The 14,365-nt window shown below is 34.9% G+C and overlaps 4 protein-coding genes across 11 annotated transcripts in view; 1 reads left to right on the forward strand and 3 right to left on the reverse strand.

Annotated features, from left to right (window-relative positions):
• The window catches only part of LOC105258172 (ankyrin-2), a 30,887-nt gene extending 26,529 nt beyond the window's left edge, over positions 1-4,358 (reverse strand). For 2 of the 3 annotated variants that reach the window (XM_011269273.3, XM_011269271.3), the window contains exon 1: positions 4,092-4,358. In XM_011269273.3, coding sequence (XP_011267575.2) covers positions 4,092-4,133 — 42 coding nt within the window. In that variant the 5' untranslated portion in view covers positions 4,134-4,358. Of the gene's footprint in view, positions 1-879; positions 904-4,091 lie in introns of those variants that run through there. The other variant, XM_011269272.3, reaches the window with a different exon arrangement.
• Positions 4,359-4,441: 83 nt separating this feature from the next.
• LOC105258173 (jmjC domain-containing protein 5) lies at positions 4,442-7,535 on the reverse strand. 5 transcript variants are annotated; one of them, XM_011269278.3, is made up of 8 exons: positions 7,386-7,535; positions 6,535-6,668; positions 6,132-6,273; positions 5,844-6,030; positions 5,586-5,741; positions 5,164-5,381; positions 4,925-5,089; positions 4,442-4,809 (listed from the first exon to the last, which is right to left on the reverse strand). In XM_011269278.3, the coding sequence occupies exons 2-8, from the start codon at positions 6,663-6,665 to the stop codon at positions 4,552-4,554; spliced, it is 1,257 nt and encodes a 418-aa protein (XP_011267580.1). In that variant the 5' UTR covers positions 6,666-6,668; positions 7,386-7,535; the 3' UTR covers positions 4,442-4,551. The 5 variants fall into 5 exon arrangements, with proteins under 5 accessions (XP_011267580.1, XP_011267578.1, XP_011267579.1 ...); XM_011269276.3 differs by having other exon boundaries at positions 5,586-5,744; positions 7,386-7,533; XM_011269277.3 differs by having other exon boundaries at positions 5,586-5,744; positions 7,439-7,531.
• On the reverse strand, positions 6,745-7,245 carry LOC105258182 (UDP-N-acetylglucosamine transferase subunit ALG14 homolog). The gene has a single exon (XM_025413198.1). The coding sequence runs from the start codon at positions 7,243-7,245 to the stop codon at positions 6,745-6,747; it is 501 nt and encodes a 166-aa protein (XP_025268983.1).
• Positions 7,536-7,714: 179 nt separating the features above from the next.
• Positions 7,715-13,296, forward strand: LOC105258174 (serine/arginine repetitive matrix protein 1). 2 transcript variants are annotated; one of them, XM_011269281.3, is made up of 8 exons: positions 7,715-8,000; positions 8,332-8,577; positions 8,917-9,049; positions 9,160-11,155; positions 11,238-11,296; positions 11,413-11,481; positions 11,745-11,863; positions 12,655-13,296. In XM_011269281.3, the coding sequence occupies exons 1-8, from the start codon at positions 7,983-7,985 to the stop codon at positions 12,658-12,660; spliced, it is 2,646 nt and encodes an 881-aa protein (XP_011267583.1). In that variant the 5' UTR covers positions 7,715-7,982; the 3' UTR covers positions 12,661-13,296. The 2 variants fall into 2 exon arrangements, with proteins under 2 accessions (XP_011267583.1, XP_011267582.1); XM_011269280.3 differs by lacking the exon at positions 12,655-13,296 and having other exon boundaries at positions 11,745-12,229.
• Positions 13,297-14,365: the final 1,069 nt, after the last annotated feature.

Consider the following 14,365-nt stretch of genomic DNA (forward strand, 5'->3'; position numbering starts at 1 on the left):
GTGTGTGTTAAATATGTCTAAAATTTCATTCGTTCTTGAAGAAAAAGTTAATTTTTATTTTTATTTAATCGGAGACCAGGCTTTAATCGGCTTTCGGGAAGTCGAATCGAAAGGCAAAGACGAGGGATGAGTTGAATTGCGATTAACTTGTGATCTCCTCAGCAAACGTGACTTGTTTCCTCAAAGAAACAGAAGGACCTCGCTCCTCCCTATCCGCACCCCATTGCGATTCATCAGCAGCGATCGCGACAACTACTCCAGGGTGGTGTGACTCGCTATTGGCGCTTTAACTCCGTCATTCTGACCTTTAATCGGACCTTTAGCTGCTACCAGTTTCTGCATCGCATCCCAATTTTCTGTCGCATTCCTTTGACATCGATATGCGCCGCATTTGCCGGCTGTGCGCGCCTAAACACCCCTCCCCTCGACCATCTGGTGCATTTCGCCCTAGTGGTTCGTGGCTCGATTATTCCGTACCCTATCGCGCCGATTGGGACCGGTTGTACCAGTTATATCAATTTTCACGAGAGTTTAAATTCCCCGTACGTATCTCCTCTACGATGACGAAGATTCAACACAATCGTCAGAGATGCATTTAATCGCGTCACGCGCACCGGAAATCGTACCCGCGATCTCGACAATCATAATCTCATAATCATCATTGCTCGCTCGTGAATCATCGCGAAGCTTGCGATTGATTTTAGAGCTCGAAATATCCTCGTCTCCTTCGATCGGTCAATTCGGAGAGGGCGAGAAAGAGGGTGCGAGAGGCATGAACGGAACAGAAAGAGAGAGAGAAACGAGGGGAGAGAAGGAGAGAGAGAGAGAGAGAGAGAGAGGGGCGAGTGCCGGCTTCGAATTAGCTTCTAGAGGCCCTACCTGGCTCGTGCTGTCGGTGACCATCGTGATCGAGGACTGTGGTTTCCAGGGGGAAAACGGTTCTCCGAGACCCTGCTCCGGGATCCGCGGACACGAGAGCCTCCCTTAACGCGCGGCCACGCGCGTCACACCACCATTTGTGCACACCGCAAGTGTTCGCCGGGGGTGCGCACGGACGTAACGCCAGGACGATAGGAGCCGCCCTGCACGAAACACGCGAACCGCGCAGAATCGAGCGACAACGATCTCGCATATAGAGGGAACACCACTCGGGGGCTACGGCTCGTGTCAGGAAGAGGGATGGGGGTTGCCGGTTTCTCTCGCACCCCCCCTCATCCCCCGCCTCCCGTTCTCATTCCTCCCTGGCACATTGCATTATCGCCCCTTTTTTTAGAGGTACAAATTTTCTTTTTGCCCTCTACCCCTTTTTGCTTATCTTTTTTCAAACTTTGCCGGACCGGAACCTTGAATTGCCTGAATATATAGGATGCATATATTATTGCGTTCTATGGATGTATGATATATATATTGTAAAAAAATAATATACCGCATTGAAATATAATTATGGTGAGAAAGTAGAGTATATAATACACAAGAGTGTGCAAGATTTTCTCCCCTTCTTCTGTTGATGGATTATTTTTACAATATTAATGTATTAATATTATTAATAGATTTTGCCCTCTTTTTTACAAAGATTTCGAGATATATCTTGTTCGATGATTTCGAAGATTTTATTGAATATTTATTCCAACGTTTAGAAACTCTAGTCACTAATTGAATAACGTATCTTTAAAATCAAAGATATATTCCTGAAGATATCGAATTGACATGAAAGTATGTCAATAAAGGGGAGCAATAAAAAAATATTTATTTTGAGAGAGATACTTCGTGAAGAAACTTTAATAGAAAGCAAACTTAAATGAAAATAAACTCAAATATCGGAAGGGTAGAGTATGCGAGCATCCTTGATCCTCTCGTTTTTAGGGGCTTCTGTTACTGTCGCGAAACGCGATAAGCCTATCCCTTCATCCCTCCTCGCTGCATCAAAATCCTTTACCTCTGATCTCGCATATGGGACGATTTATAGAGGCGCTATAAAGGTGCGGTGCGTATTCGCCCTAAGATTGTCGCCGTCGGGGTGAGATTACCGACAGGATAGGTTCGAAACATCCCTTATACGAGAGAGAGATTGCACGTCCAACGCGCCTGCTCGCAAGACACGAGGGGTTGTAGGCGACGCATTTCGCTCTCGAACAAAACCTATGCCTGGAGCTATCCTCTTTTCGATCAGCGAATATAAAGACCGCTGACCGCAAAGATTTGCTCCTGCCAAATATTTTTTCAAGCCGTACAAGATCGATATGGATATGTATATAATGCGACAAAATGTATGAACTTTTTCAAAAAAAGTTTAAAAAACAGGAACCTTATATTTGAAATAGAGATGAAAACCACGATAATAATTTCGAGATAAAAATGATAGATAATAAAATAATTATAATTAAATATAATTTAATAAATATAACTTAAGATAAGAGAGATTTATAATCAAGATTTTTTTATATTTATGTAATGTATAGTTTTCTTTCAATTGTATCTTTTATTCGTGAACATTTAACTTTCTTCTTGTTAAATTTCATACAAATCGATTATATATTATATATTCTATCTGAATATATATTATATATTCAGATTTATGTTAAAAAGATTTATGGATCATAAAGTCTCTGAGAATTTTAGGAGGGAGAGATTAATATCTCGAAGCTGGCAACTCTAATTCAATTTTGATGATAAATTTGAAGATTTATTCCACTTGCTGTAGACTGATATATCTCTCGACTCTTAATTAATTTAATTCAAAATTTGCGATGCTAATGCAGATTTAATAATCTAATTAATTATTACGTATAATATAAAAATATTTAAAAACCAGTATATGGAAATGACACATTGCGTTTCGTGTTAAATATGGATCAGCGCAGATCTCGGCCAATCGATCGATTGAGCCAATTAATCTGAGATAACGATTATATCATGCCGATATGTCTCGCCGATTATATCTACTCGAACGCTATTTATGCGATTTTAGAGAAAATAATCGCAACTCTTGGATCAACATCCTAAATCGCGCCTTAGGAGAAATGGGCGGCCTGCACATTGCGATCAATAAAATCTTTACACAACGGCAAGAACGACGTTAAGCATGTATGCGTGTCACTTCGTCGCATACATCCCTCGATACAACCTTGCACTCGCGTGACTTCATCCAAGGTCGCGACCCCTTCGCGACTTCAGCTGCTTTTATCGTACCCTTAATTCTCTTGCGCACCAATCGGCTGTGAGATTTTACGGGGAGCTCTACTATCTTGCTTCTGTCCAATAATTTATTATCTGTGCAACGTTATCGATATGCAACATATGTTTAATCGAGTTGCATCAAAATTATAGACGAGATTAAAATTCATTTTCCAAATCCATGATCAACACATACACATTGTATGCATAATAAAAAATGTATTATTTATAACATATAATGTTAATCTTATCGTGACATGCTGCCGCTTGATTAAAAATTATCATTGATAATGAATATCTCTAAATTTTTTTTCAAATATCGAGGAATAATAAACATTAAAGAATAATTATAATTATTAATGAATGATTTGGTGAAGTATGGAACGGAGAAAACATCGATTAATTATTTGACAATTATTTTATCGAGGTAATAACATTTTGGAATAGTGTAACCAATTTTTCTAAAAATAATATCGAGCTATCGCTCATTGGACCGTGTCCAATAATCACTGTAAGCGTTTGCAAGAAGCGAGATGTATCAGCTGATTCAATATTAAATATATCTAATACTTTACGCTGTTAATTTAAATGTATATGTATATATCATACCTTTAGACAGATATATCATTTAATTATACTAAAATTTACGACTGATGCTGTTAATAGTGTTATATTTGGGTTACATTTATTCAAATATATCATTGTAATTGTATGAACTGACATGATTCGCTCAATTGTTTATAACATTAACATAATAATGTTCAGAAATCTTGCGGTTATAGGGAATTATCGTGAAACGCTCGATTTTATTCTGTGTAGAAAAAAGGGGGGGAGGAGAACAGAAGGAAATTTAATACAGGAATCCGTCTCACGTTCTGTGAGAACGACCCAAATATTAGGGAGGCACGCGTTTTTACCTGGAGCCTAATAATCGGCGGGAATGCGTCCTCTTCCGTCATTACTAAATAATAAACTGTACTCTCTTTGATAAGCTCTACACGCACGCTCTGTAAGCACCATGCTGAAGACGTAGACTGGCGGATATTAATAGAGTCCTATGTTATTTTTGTTAAACTCCTATATGATGTGCCTTTGTTAGCAATCTTGCTAAATTTTATATTAATATTTAAAGCCAATACATTTGTTCACACTTACGAATGTAATTTTTATTTTAGGATTGAAAAATATTTTTTTTCTCTACTACATATCACTGATTATTATTTAATATAAAATTAATGATTTAAAAAGTATATCATCGATTTGATAATTTTGTCTGTAAATAGAGATTTATTATACGATTGGCTGAGATTTTAATTTTTATACAAGACGTTACAAAACAAATTTTTGATAAAAAAGTTTCATTTGAATCTTTAAAAATTAATTCCACCAGAAACTGATTGAAAAACTCGAGGTAAGAGCGGTCACGTGATGCCACCACTTTGGTGGAATATATAGCATTTCTCCAGGTTTTAAATAAAACGTCATACTATCAGCTTTTCGAAAATTTGGCCACTTGTCATAATCTGGTCTCACTGGATCTACTTGCGCAGTATTGTTAAGTAACTTGGTATCATAGGGATACAGATTATCTGTCTCGGTTGGAGAATATAAGATAACTCTTTTGTAACCAAATATCTGAGAAAAATAATGATTAATTATTATATGTGAAATATATCTTAAATACAAAACTGATAGAAAAAAGTCACTCAGTATGTAATTTGAATAATTTTAATTGCAAGTATCTTTTTACCTGAGAGAGCAGATTATTTTTCGGATCAAAGTGCAAAGGAGACACTGTACCAGCAGGTCCAAACCAGGCATTTACATCAACTTCTGATGATTCCACATCTTTCTCTTCACTATCCGAAAAACAACAATATTCTGGCACTTCAAAATCTTCTTTTAATTCTGGAATCTAAGATTGATTTTCGAGATTATAATTTTATGGCAAGATTGTGTATTAAAGACATCTGTAAACTGTAATATTACCTGTTCAAACAATTGATGCTGAGCTAAATAACCGATTTCGCTATTACTTGCGATAACATGCTTTTGTAAAAATTCAGAGAAATTAACAAGATGTTGAGTCCAATCCTCCTCAGTATAAGAAGATCCAATTTCGATTGGTACTGTCCGAGACCCTGCAATCTTATTCAGATAATTAGGGTTTTTCCATAATGTTAGTGCTTTCCAGTGACTCATGCAATCTATAATAAAATATATAAAATTAATATTTTTAATATATTTTCTTTTGACATTATGAGATAAACTGCTACATATATTATTTATATTATTCACAAATATAATTCACTTTTCTTATAACAATATAATATAAATTACAATATAAAACAAAATTTATTATTGTCTTGACGACAGCTAAGCTTATAATTTATATTAATTACAAATTAAACCTGTTAATATGGCCGGCAGTTTGGGCACAAAAATTTTATTGTAAAATGTCTGCATTGAAGGTCTTTCAAAATGTCTTTCTGGATAGTTAGAGATTAAATCACTATCCTCCTTGTAATTGATTAAAATTTCTTCTAGATTTATCTTAGCGCCAGAATCTTCTATCAAAATTTTAAAAAATAAATAAATTCATTTAAAAATAGATTAATGTAATCTTTTTTTATTAGTATAAATTATCTCTCTCTTGAAGATATTCTTACCAGTGCAATAGCTGTTTAGTTTTGTAGCAATAGTTGTCAATAAATTTGGTACGCTAGGAAGAGGTGCACCTAGCAGAATGCCTTTATCAATTTGATTAATAATGTTCCGTAATACAGTCTTTTTCTTTTCTTCTTTATCATTAAAGCTTTCAGCATTAATTTCATACTGAAGTTCTAGTAATATTGCCTAAATATATCAATCAGCCCAAAAGAAATTTTTACAAATCAGTACAAATATTTGACAAAAGATATATAGTTATTTTAAAGCCAATAATATATGTTTTATACCTTTATAGCAACGCACAGAGAATAACAATATCTATATCCTATTGGAACATCTTTCCAATAACCCGAATTTAATATCTCCCACGTGCGATCTAAACAAGCTTCCACTCTTGTTATCGAGTTGTTTATCCATGCTTCTGAAGTTCTTGAGAAAAACAAATCTTTAAATATATTGAATATTCAATTATATTATTAAATTATATTGTTTAAAATAATCAATATAAAATATATAATTTTTGAAAATCTATGAAATTCTTTCAATTAAATAAGAGAGATATGCTTATTTATATTTCAAATTAATTTATTTGTTAAAATAAATATTTAATTTCTTATTAAAAATTTACTTATTAAAATAAACATTTACTTTTTGTATGTGAGATAATATTGCCAATTAGATTTTATTTACATTTGTTCATTAGATGTATGTAGCATATTTATTATGGGCGTCAAATGTAGTTTTATTTCCACAGGTATATGTTCCAATTCTTTTGCTAACAATTCCCAGGGTACTGTTACCATAGAAGTACTGCGAATCATTTTCTATAAATCACACATACATATATTTCTCAAGTAATCATAAATATTATTATAATTTAGACAAAAAAAGAAAGCCTACTTATAAAAGGACACTTCTGCTATACATGGGTTTACTTAAGTATGCCCATTGTACAATGACATGATCAGCTAAATAATACAAGATCTTCCCTGTCAAGGAGAAACTTTTGACTCTGCAGAAACTTTCTATAAATACAATAACGTTCTGTGTGATACATAATGCTCTAAATAAAAATGCTATGATGCACAATGGGACACAAGTGCCAGGACCATTGCATAAAATGAGCCCTGGATTTTCCCTCCACAAAATTGGAAGACAATTCAAAGTGGCAAACACAGTGGTCCAAATTGACGTAAGGTACGACTGTCGAACTTCCCGGCTTCTGTAAATCTCTACAACTTTGTAATCCTCATTGCCATCTTCCAGATCCCTGACCTTCTCCGCACTGAGCTTATCAGTCTGAGCACGAATGTACACCCTGGGCGAATAATTCTCCAGGTTCAAATGCTTCACGACCCGCAGCATCTCGGCTGTGTGTCCACCGGATCCTAATATTATCATCGTCTTAACCGGACGGGACTCTCCTCTGGGCTCATCGCGTTTCACAAGAATCAGATAACATATCCTGGCAAGTAGGCAACAAACAAACGCGACAGGGAAGAGGACGAGATACCTCAAGCACATCTCGCTTTATCACGCACCTGAAAAGAGTATCATCGAGTGAAATATGTGTAACAAGTTGCGTTGTCCATACCAGATATGTCAAGAAAAATTCTCACTGATTCCACGAGCCACGGAGGTTAAATTAAATCAACAATCAGTGAACTTATAACATCCCGAGACGCTTTATTACATCGCATTCGACGCGCATGCGCGGAAAAGGGGGCCATCTGTCATCGCCAATAACCTGCTAGTGCCAATAGTCAATAGCCAATCACGATCGAGCGCTGTTCGCGATTGGCTGTCGCCGAAAACTCGATCGAATTTCCCATCTGAACGAATTCTAGTTTGTGTCCGGCAAGCTTCATGCCCCCCACACGTACGGACGCCATTTTTATTTATGTGGGGAGCTCGGTGGGGTTGATACGAAGTGCGAAGAAATTTCTAACGTTTATACGAACGAGATTTACGATAGTTCGAGGATTGACCAGAGGGATATGTCGCCTCGAGATGTGCAAATGATGCGGGTCATTGTTACGTTTACACGTGAGATCTTTGCGTGAGTGACTGTCCATTCCATCGGATGGTGATCGTCGTGAGCGCAATTCTCCACCTTTCCCAGCGCTCCTGTTAATAAAATGGATCATCGCCAAAAGGTGAGTCGCGAAAGTACTGTGTCTCTTAACGTATTTTCCGCTCCCCGATGAAAAAAACTATGATTTAAAAGAGATTGGGAAAAGATGCGCTTCTCTTTAACAACCTCAAAAAAATTTGCCCGCAAAAAATGTAAATTGATTTGTTACCCTCGAGAAGACACTCTGGCTATTCTGATAAAAATGTGTCTATTTGTAGCTTCCGCAAAAACTATAGTTGTCGATACGTGTCGCAAAAAAACTAAACCTCGATTTTATTCTTCATTCTTGTATCTATTCTGCTGTAAGATATGTCTTGCATAGAAAATTTCATCTATTGTTGATACTTTATTAGATGGTTGTGGTTCCTCAACAATCGAAAATTAAAATCGAGGACGACGACGACGAGGATGTGGAAGCATTGAGATTGGCAGCGCTTAAGTCACTGCGACCTAAGGATGCCACGCATAAGAGGTCAGCGATATTACAGGTGCAGAAAGTTTTCCCGCAAGTAACGCAACCATCTCGTCTCCCATATAAGGATCAACGGCCTATGAAAAGAAGTTTCTATCATAACAGGTCGCAGCCAAGACAAAATGGGGTGAGCTTTTAATTTGTACATGTTTGAGTAACTTTAGTAGCAATTTTATGAAAAATTAAAATTGTACTTTTTGTTTTATAATATTGAAGATATGTTTGAATAAATAGTATAAATTTCAAGATATATGTTGAACAAAATTTATATTTTAATTTATATTTTAATTTATAAATGATTAAGACGAAAATTCAACAATAATAACAGTACAATACTGCTCGTGTGTTGCAAAAGAATAATAAAAATTCTAGGGCCAATAATACGAGCTAATTACTAAGGTCTAAATAAAATAATATAAATGATTAATTCTCAATATATTTATATATTTGTAATTTATGTTTGCAGAATGTGTATTATCAGAGCCCTCGTAATCCGAATCTAATAGCGATAGTTCCTATAGACGAACCTTCTCCAATTCAGCAGGCTCAGCTACCTCCTGTAGAAAAGACTGAACCCAGTGTAAAATCACATCCACAAGGTAGGTCTATTATATTTTTACATAATTAATATTGATTATGCAGGATTAGTACTGATAATTGCATTTTTTCTTCAAAGATTAAGTAATTAAAACTAATCATGCAATTTCAGAAATATCGAAATTCCATCGTTTTAAAGACAGTGGAAGTGCTTCAGAAGAAGAAGATGCAAAGGAGCAAAAAAGTAATATAACTTCTGTACAGACAGAAATAATAAAAAAGGAACCAGAAGAATCTTTGGAAATAGAAAGTCAGGAGGAAACTACAGAGAGTTCTCAAAAAAATGGAGATAACCAAGAAGATGAAGGTAACGATGACGATGATGATGTACTCTTAATGGCCGATCTCGAGGAAGAAGACAGTTTAGAACGTTTAATGGATGAGATGGAGAGAGAAATGAATGATGGAAATAAGCCGTCTGAAAAGAAAGACAAAAAATTGAATAAAAGCGAAACTAAGAATGTAACGAAAGGTGACGAAGGAAACAAAAATTCTGATCCAAAAATGAAATCGGACGAAAATTGCAGCAAGAAGGAGAGAAACAACACGGTTACCTCGTCTCTGGCTGCAGTCGTCAAGAATGATAGACGATCGGTTTCTCCGCACATAACGAACCGGGTAGGTCAGAAACGCAAGTCACTATCCCCAAGGTCACGATCACGAAAGAAATCACCAAGGAGATCTCCCAGAAAATCTCCGATTAGACAGCCAAAAAGATCTCCGAGGGAATCGATAAGGTATAGATCACCTCGCAGATCTCCATCTTCGCGATATTCTCCTAGATCCAAATCACCCAGACTCTCGCCGCGCAGATCTCCAAACAGAACGACCACGAAGAGATCGCCGCTGAGAAAATTATCCCCAAGAGGCAGGTCACCCAAACTTTCATCACGCTCCAGATCGCCCCGGCCACACAGATCGAGATCGCCGAGACGATCGCCTCGATCGAAGTCTCCCAGACCTCATTCTCCCAAAATATCACGCTCTAGATCACCGAGATTATCAAGATCGAGATCACCGCGTTTCTCGCCACCGCTCAGATCATCCAGATCTCCCAGATTATCGCCAAGAAGAGTATCGCCTCGTCGATTACGATCTAGATCCAGATCTCCCGGTTTGTCTTCTCCTCGAAGGGGATCGCCTCGTTTGCGATCGCCTCGCTTACGATCCCCAAATTTGTCACCACGTAGAACACCACCGCGCCTGAGATCGCCACGACCTTCGCCTCGCAGATCACCATGGTCGTCCCCGAGACATTCACCCCGTCTTTCACCGCGACGGAGACGCTCTCCCAAAGAGCGGTGGTCACCTAAAGAATTACCCAGGAAGCATGGACCACGTTCCATCACTCCGGACATCAATCGAGACGAGTATGCGAGAGATCCGTCTCCGGTTTTCAAGAATGCGGTATCACCAGAAATACCCAGAATGAGAGCAAAACAAAAGGATGACGCGTATGAAAGGCCAGAAACAATAAAGGAATCCGTTGATACCATCAGTGATCCTGTACTCGAAGCAAGAAGAAAAAAGTTTGAATCTACGCGGCCTATCGATCCTGTAAATGCCAATAAAAAGATTAAATTATCCAAGAAACATACCACGAATACGAAAGTGGATTCCTCGGAAGGAACGGAGGTTCCATTAAGAAAAACGAATAAAGCTTTAGAGGAGTTTGAGGTTCAAGAGGTGGATTTATGTTTGCCAGCAGCAGGTTATGAGTTTGAAGAATTTGAAGAAACGGTAGAGAATACGTCTCCGACAATTATTACAAGCTCTGTAAATACATGCATAGACGTAGAGCCACAAAAGATGGAGAAAGAAAAGTCTTTGAAGAAAAAGAAGAAGCGCGATAAGGAGTTGTATCAAGTGGGAAAACTAAAAAATGAACTGCCGCTTTCTGAACGTATCGGAAAAGATAAGAAGTGTAAGAAACGTAAGGAGATAGTCTCCGAGGAGAGCATGGAGAGCACTGTATTCGAAGATATAGCAGATGAAGAAGGAGATTTACGAACGGAACTCAGCAGGAGACGCGCGGAAAGATTGAACAGAACGGTACCGATTCAATCTGCTAGATTAGTGCAGTCAGCTTTCAAAGGCGTTGTTAATGAGTAAGTATTAGATATTATGTGATATTCTTATTTTGTGTTTTCTTTTGACAGTGTACTTATTGCATTTCGCGTTTCTTTGCAGGGTTGTGAAAAATAATGCGAAAGCTAATCAGAGACATGTCCTTAACACTGATGAAAAATGTAAGTAATAATAATATTTATTCAACTGTTCAATATCTCTGTATCTCATATTTCGGTTAACTTTTTTTTTTGATTATACGAATCACTTTTAATAACAAATGTTTCTCTTTTCACAGCTAATCAAAAGGAAGTTAGACGGGTTACTGTGCTACACAGATCGTTAACAGAATTACACAATTCTGAAGGTATTTATATCTTGTAATATATTTCAAAGTTTTATAGAGTAAATATTTTTAAGCTTTCACTTATAATATTCGTTAATATTTGATTACTTATTGAAAAAATTACGGAATATTTAATTTAAAAAAATGATATATAGTTATTATATTATTTTATTACAATTATTATTTTTCACATTTCTAAAGAAAATATTTTATTGTTACAAAAATATCATTAAATGTGAAATTTCTTGACTAAATCTAGTTTTGTTGTTATTTTTCATTTACAGATGAAAGTACTCTTGATTCGAAAGTACCTGTGCGTTTCAGACTGGGGCTCAACAAACAAGTGCAAGAGTCCAGAGAATCCAAGGTTACTCGAAAAACATCCAAAAGACAGGGTCGTAAGGTAAAGCACAAAAATCATTTGTCTTTAAAAGATCCTGAGCATATTTCGTAGTGCATAAATTATACCTTTATCTACTCTAGATTTGTAAGTAGTATGGTAACCTCTTATCAACACGGTTTAATCAATATTTTGTGATACTACCAAGAGTTAAGTACATGTAAAGAAAAAGATACATTTTGAAACATATTCATACTTTTATTGATTACAATGGAATGAGGGCAGATAAAAAAACAGCAAATAACAAAAATTAAATTATTACGCTCTATGTATAATATTTGCATATAATTTCGCAAATTAAAATTATACAATCCAATAATTTGAATAACGATCAATTATGTGTTAACTTAATAAAATCAATTCTTTGAATATGACTAAGGAAAAATATTTTAATAGATATTATTTTTTATTTACTATTTAGAGGGGATGATTTTTTTCATTAGAAATTATTTTAAGTAAATAATTACACACAAAAATATTTCATTAAGTAAACTAAGTTATATAAAATTATTTATGTGAAACGCAGTGTGAAACAATATTGTGTGCCTTTTAATAACATATAGCTAGAAGATAATATAAATGTCGCGAGATAATTTTGCGTTATTTAATTTTGTTGAAAAAATGGAGATGTTTTCGTGAAATAGAAATAACAATGAAATAATGCTACATATTGAAAAAAAAAGGAAACGAGCAATTGTGTATAGAATATTTTGCAGAAATTGTTTGCAATTTAGTATTGCGTAATTCTAGACTCGAGACCAGTAGAAAATAAGAGTGATCTGTTTTTTGTTTAGGAATAAAATAAATCCGCGTTCACCCGATTGCATATTTGTATGAAGAGAGAATAGCGGTTCATCTCTTACTGCTCATTATGTTGTCGACACATAGGAAGATGCGCTCATTAACGGTTATATTATATCATATAAAAAGCATCTCTTTTCTCTTTTCAAGCATAAAGTACAATAATATTAATAATACTTGAAGATAATATCTAAATTTTTCGATATTTTACGATTTAAATGTATTCGATTGTTTATCGTTTGCTTAGGAAAAGTTGATTACGTGTGATTATATTAAATCATTTGTTGTATTAAAGATTATGTATATAACTTACTTTGCTCGCTCACCTAATAAACAAGAATCATTAATATAATCCCAAAGCTACCTATTGCAAAACCTAAGTATATTTTATATGAGAACTAGTAATGTGTAGGCACATATCTTAATTGTATTAATACCGATCAAATTTAATAAGAATGTTGTAGTATAGCTTGTAAATTCGGTTAACGATGTGTCGCGGCACCAAATGTCCTGTACAAATCATAATAGCGATCCAATAACAATGCAATTTTTGTTAAAATTTATTTTTAACGTCGCTAAACGACATATTTTTAAGCAGAATGCAAATTCCTTAAGATCTAATTGACAATGTTTTATAAATTGATATATATATATATATATATATATATATATATATATATATATTTAACGCTCATTTTACAGTTAAGAAATTACAATTAGTATATTAAAGTAACAATGTGTAGAAGAGAAAAGAATAACTGTTCTCCATACATTTTAAAAAATACGCTGATAAAATATAACGGCATTTACACGTGTAGCTTACTATTCTTCAAAATTGTATAAAAATGTATATGTTAATTTTATGTGTTTTCGGCGGTAGATATTAATGCATATAATTTATTGTTATATATTTTTACTGCACTTTCCGTGGAAAGTACAATTATATCCTGTTTAATGTATTTTGATATAATTGTATTTAATTTTAATGATCGCGGAGTGACATGTATCTCGTCACTCTTTTAATTATATATTTCCATATATTGACAATTAGGATATATAACATGCATCTCTCGGTACAGCGTATGTGTAACTAATATGCGTGAACATTTTTTAGGCTGTTGTGCAGCTATGTACATAAATTCAATCTCTACTTCGTATACCAAGCTAAATACCTCATAGTATCTATGAAGGTGTAAACGCTACTTTTACGTCAATAAAAACTGATATTCCATTTTAGAGAAATTTTCTTCCATAAAATTGTTACTACGAGGACCATAATAGGAGAAACTCTTATTTATATTTATATATATAATATTAAATATAATATATATACATATATATATGTATATATGTGCTATAAAGGTGATGTTATTAATAGCTACATGCGTGCCTTTCTTTATGTTTAATTAAAAAACGTGCGTGTAAATAGACTCGTTTTTTTTTTCATTACGCTTAAATAGTGAAACGCATTTTCGCGCTGGCCGAAACGAAACTTTTTTATCATTGCCGTTTTATTTACATATGGTACGTGTGTATTTGTGACGTTAACTTTAAGAGTTGCATAATAGATACCTTGTAGTTATAGAAATATAATGAGACTGAGAAAGAAATTACGAGCCTTAACCAGTGCATAAATATAATGTGATATTTGGAGGGATTTTTACACTTTCCCTTAGATGCGTTTTCACTATCTTAGAATAACAC

Source organism: Camponotus floridanus, unplaced genomic scaffold, assembly GCF_003227725.1.
Source record: "Camponotus floridanus strain SB8 unplaced genomic scaffold, Cflo_v7.5 scaffold62, whole genome shotgun sequence".
Taxonomy (NCBI): Eukaryota; Metazoa; Arthropoda; class Insecta; order Hymenoptera; family Formicidae; genus Camponotus; species Camponotus floridanus.